Raw genomic sequence first — 5,395 nt, 5'->3', positions numbered from 1 at the left:
CGCCTCCCTCCGCCCGGGCGCTGCCCCGCAGCGCGGCCGGCTCCGCGTCCCCCGACGTCGCTCCCGCGGCCCGGGGCGGGGACCGCCGGCATGGAGGTGAAGTCGCTCCGGGCTACCGGCCCCTGGTAAAGGGCGCTGGCCACCATCATTTTCCTCTCGCTCCCAGAACTTTCTCCTTCGTTTTATAAACCGTTCCGTCTCACAGCACCTACACCGTGGCAGTTCGTGTACACCCGTCACTGCAAATGCAGATCAGTGTTGACCATCTGCTTGATTACGCTGCCTCATTTGTGATTTACTGAATACCACGTATTTCGAAACTATCATAGGAATTATAAATTCTGCAACTCAGCTGCCATAATCCAAATCAGCATGAATATATATGCACTTTAGTCACTTTTTAGTGACAGAAATACATTTTTAGTATTCTGGGGAAAAATTGGTAGCAGCTGATCTGAAATGATGACAAAAGGTGATGAATCTGATGCAGATCACACAATAGGAAGGTTAATGTAAGTGAATTTCTACTTCAAGAACAATTGCTTTAGAAACCTTAAAAAAGAGGAGCATATACTAAAATGCATTGCCTGCTCGTTTTGATAATGACACAGCTAAGTGTGTGTCATTTGTGCCCTGTTTATGACCAAAAATAGGTATGGTGGTGATTAAACAGGTGTATACACACAGACATGAAGCAGAATAGGCTTCAAAATCCAGTCTTAATTAACTTGTGAATTAGCTTAATTTTTAACTCCAAAAAATGTAAAGTGAAAAATTTACAAGTAGCTTCATTTTTCAGTTTCATTATTCAAGAGGACTCAGAATTCCTAATTCTTGCTTTAGATTAAAGTTTCCAACTTGTATTCCCCTGCCAAAGAAGGATGTTAACACACACAATGCCTGCATTTTATCACAGCTTAAACATAATCAGTCCGTATATTTTAGAGAACTGGTGATCTTAGTGACAAGGCTTAACATTTATTATTTTCTACCTATATATTTGAAGTTTTTTAAACCATTACTTGACCAGTGTTTTCAGTGAGTCTGATTCAAATTCAGCTGTTTGTAGAGCCTGAAGGAAAGCCCACTAAAGAAAAGAAAAAAAAAATCAGTGGAAATTAAAATAGGCACATAAACCCCCCCAGAATCAAAATTGATGTGTAACTGACATGATGGTTTATTTGCTTGAAAATTTGAAATTATATTTAAATGAGAAATGCCATGGAGAAGCTTGTGTGGAGGGACCAAATTAATTTTAAGTAATATGGACAGTTATGTCATAAAGAAAATGATAATTCATTCTAATTTTCTTTCAAAAATGTTTGCCCTCGGGGAAAAGTTGTGCCTGTAGAATGTAACTATTCCTGTAGAATGTGAATATCGGAATAGAAACTGTATTTCTTGTCAACAAGAAGGGAATCAAGAGAACATCAAACTGTGAATTTCCCTCTGATTTGAATGATAATGTGTAACCAGACGTTTTATACATTGCTCTCTGAGAGTCTGCTCTTTTTATGCTTTTGTTCCTCATCTCTCTCTTGAATTACATGGATGTGGTCCCTTCTCTTCCTCCTCATCTTGCTTTATACTTCACTTGAGGAATCTTGAGTGGCCTCCTAAATAACGTCTTCCAGACTTCTCAATCATCTTTATACATACCTATCTTCCACATCTGCAGCTATCTTCTGGCCTCAACGGTGTGGAAGCTATCCTCTATAGAATATAAAAACAGGTGCTAGCCAGACACAAGTCCTTTCATTGTCCTCAGCTAGTATGACCCAGGACACCACAAATCATGACGCTGTCACACATGTGCCACTTACCCATTCACAGGAGCTACTGCTGTCATTAGTAGAAATTCAGCTGAGGTGATCTTGTGCTTCCAGCAGAACTCTGGCTTAGTGGTAAACCCGTTAAGAGACCAGGTAACACTGACAACCTGTAGTGCTGAAAGGGCTGAAGGGCATTAGGTTGGAGATTTAGTTGCTAGTGACTTGCCATAATACTGATCTACAAACCAGTCTAATATTTTCAATAATAACTTCAATGCGAACAGTAAGAATGAATACAGTGTGCTGGTAATGCAAAGGTGAACAGGAGCTTGGAAGGGCTGTGATTGCTCTCAAAAAATACATGAGTTGATTAAATATTACAAATAGAAAGGTATGATTTGTAGTGAAGGAAGTTATGTGTAAACCATTAATAAATTTGTAATTAGAAGTAAATTAGGCTTGAATTTAGAAGAATGTGAATAACCACTGATAGTCTGGAAGAATTCCCCAAACAGGAAACATAGTGGAGGTAAGATTGAACATGATAGATTTTTAAGAGCATTATAATGGTTGGCTTCCTATGCTAGCAGAAATCTATGACAGATTAGCACATATTTGTATAAAAGGTCCCTTACAGTCTCATGTTCTGTGAAAGGTAGTGACACAGCCTGGTGATGATCCCTGAAATGAAGGCATAGGCAGAATCTGTCCACAGACTCTGTAGTAAGGTGTTATATGCCAACAGTGTAGATTGTTTTGATGAAAGTGAGATATGACTTATATGAATATGCAATAGAGTTTGGTTTAGTCTGGTTTGAAATGTAAGTAAGTGTATTGTTTGACTGCTGGTATTCCAGGAAATGTAAAATCCATGTGGAACTCTGCTTCTCTTGAAGTCTTAACTAATTTCTGCATATATCTCGCCTTTGAGCTGTGATTGCTGCTACATTTGCAAGGCACTAGATCTTCCTTGTGATTCTGTACAGCACAAAGAAAAGTTTGTGGCTGTTTTCTCTTTCTACTGCAATTTTTACCCTATTCACCAAATCACAGCTCTTTCAAGTCTGCTGATCGATCAAAGGTCAATTAAATTAGTAAAGAAAATCCTCAGACTTTCAGTCAGAATACTTTTTTTTTGGTGTATGCATTGTTAAGAGCTGGTATCACAAACTGGTTAAGCTCAGTTTCCTCACGTCAGTAAAAATATTCTTAATTTAACCAAGAATAATCAAGACTAAATCATGTCAAGTAATCGTAACTGCCATTCACCTAAGTGCTTAGCTGCTACTTAAATAAATATTCTTTGAGAATAAATATCCAAAATCTTCCAAAGTAAGCAAAGATCATAAATAGTGATTATGAAACTCCTACTGATTTTGAAAGAAGAATATTGCAGCAGTTTTATTTACTGAAAGGGCTGCAGATTATCGGTCCTGTCTATCAGTGAAGTGAGATTAATGAATCATTTCATTCACTTCAGTGAGCTTGATCATGCTTCAAAAAGGTAGTGAGTATCTATTGTAACGTGATGTTGCTGTTACCTGAAGACTCCTCACAGTTCCTCTAGATCAGTTTGCTGTGTTTTTATCTGACTTGTTTGTTTGGGGTTTGATTGATTGTTTCTCAGAATTCATTGATATATCTAAATTCTGTGTGGTGAATTGAAATGCCCATGATTTATGATGAAATAATAAACATATGTTTCTGGTTTATTCCCAGACTCAGAAGAGGAAATGAAAGCATTAGAAGCAGATTTATTGACCAATATGTACACATCAAAGGTAATTATTTTTCCTGTTTTAGCTGATGGGTAGGGAGCAAATTAATTCTCATTACAAACCTAGAAGTCTTTGCACAAAGTAATAACCTATGGTCTAGACAAAAAAGTTCAGTGCTAGACATTACTTTGGTCCAAGATTTTCTCCAGTTCAAAGGAAATTTAAAGGTGTTGATGTGACACACTAAAAGTGCTGCTCACTCATAACATGGGTACTTTCATTAAACTGTCAAAACTGCGTTATGTGCAGAGATGTAAATTTATATGAGGAAATGTGTTTCCAATAGGATTATGCCTGATGAAAACAAAATTAACCTTGAGTCAAATCCGTAAGTGATATTTTTATACAGAACTTTTCCTATATGCATATAAAATCAAGACAGTTGTAAAGCAAAAACTAATACTTATGCTGATTTTGGTTTAGGAATTTAATCATATCATTAGTAGAGGAACATGGGGGCATGACTGTGAAAATATTAATCTGATAAATGACATTTCCTTGACAAGTTGCCAAACTGTGAGCGATGTATGTAGACATTTAATACAAATAGACAAAAATTCAGTTCCAATCTCATATTGACAAGGTGAAGCAGAAAATGTTGCACATATGTATTGAACAGGCTGATAGACAAACACTTTCTCAACACTGTTATTTTCTGTGAATGATCTAAGAAATACATAGGTCTAATATTTCTTCAGCAATATATTAAAGAACAAACCCTGAAACAAGTGCCATGGTTGAATGTTTTAATTCTTTGTTCTAATGAAGTTCAGGTGGTGATTAAATTCAATGGAAAATAAATTGAGAATTAAAATTAAAAAAAAAAATAATTTCATAAACCAATGACTAGTTGAAGGTTAAGGACAAAACCTGCCTGGAAGACTTCCTATTTACTGTATTTGCTTATATGTGAGCTTTTTACAGGATCCTTTGAACAGACTAGAATAAAAAATGAGGCCAGAAAATAAATAGTTTTGATCTGGTCTGGCAGTTCTTAGATTCCCACGTTCTTTATGGGCATGGTAATTAGCCTCAGATGCCAAATAAACCTGTTTGCTACTCTCTTCCCTACGGTGCAGAAAAATGTAATTGATATTCTTTTCCTGAGACAACTTTAGATGTAGGAGGTTGATGAGAATAGTTCTTTGTGTGACAAAACATAGTATGCCCTGGGAGGAAACCCTGCAGCTATTGGTATTTCTACTACTGACTTTAGTGAAACTGTGAATCTAAATTCCATTTCCATCTTTTCTTCCCTCTCAGCATAGAGCTCAATCTCAGGTAACTAAAAATGCACCAGTTGGTGATGTAATAATGTTTGCCATAATACTCTTATATGTTGTTCTACATCACATAGCTTGCTATTCAATTTCCTTGTGGTATATACCGTAAGTCACGTGACATCTGAAGTTGACAGAAACGGTAGATGCATGGTGGAGACATTGCTTTAATTCTACATTATCCTGCCTTAAATCACAGTCTTGGATTCTTTAGTTCAATATATATTGTCTCTTGACATCAAGGTAAGGCATGCTAAGAAGTGTGCATAAATGCTTCTACAAGAGGCATACCGCTATTCCATTCATTACTGAGATTTTTTTTTTCCCTGTTGTCCTCTGCTATCTTTTAACCCTCTTTAGAACAAAAGTATGGGTCTGGTGTGAGGGACAAATTTGAGGATGTTATGTGTAAAAACTGTCTCATATTGTGCCCGAGATCTGTTTCCAGTTGAGGTCAATTACTGTTAAATTGCATTAACTGTCTTTGACACTGACTTAGTAATAAGCAGCACGAGCAATTCAGACAATTTAAATAGCTTTAAGATGGGGGGGGGGGGGGGGGGGG

General features: G+C 37.0%; 1 protein-coding gene across 1 annotated transcript in view; it reads left to right on the top strand.

Annotated features, from left to right (window-relative positions):
* Positions 1–3,475: 3,475 nt before the first annotated feature.
* NTS (neurotensin) overlaps positions 3,476–5,395 on the top strand; it is a gene marked incomplete at its 5' end in the record, with an annotated part of 12,251 nt that continues 10,331 nt past the window's right edge. The window contains one exon of the mRNA XM_026864879.1: positions 3,476–3,553. Within this exon, the coding sequence (XP_026720680.1) occupies positions 3,476–3,553 (78 nt within the window). The remainder of the gene's footprint in view (positions 3,554–5,395) is intronic.

The sequence above is a fragment of the Athene cunicularia genome, assembly GCF_003259725.1.
Source record: "Athene cunicularia isolate RWA chromosome 1 unlocalized genomic scaffold, athCun1 chr1_part2, whole genome shotgun sequence".
In the NCBI taxonomy this organism is placed as follows: Eukaryota; Metazoa; Chordata; class Aves; order Strigiformes; family Strigidae; genus Athene; species Athene cunicularia.
This window is presented reverse-complemented; position numbering and strand designations above follow the sequence as displayed.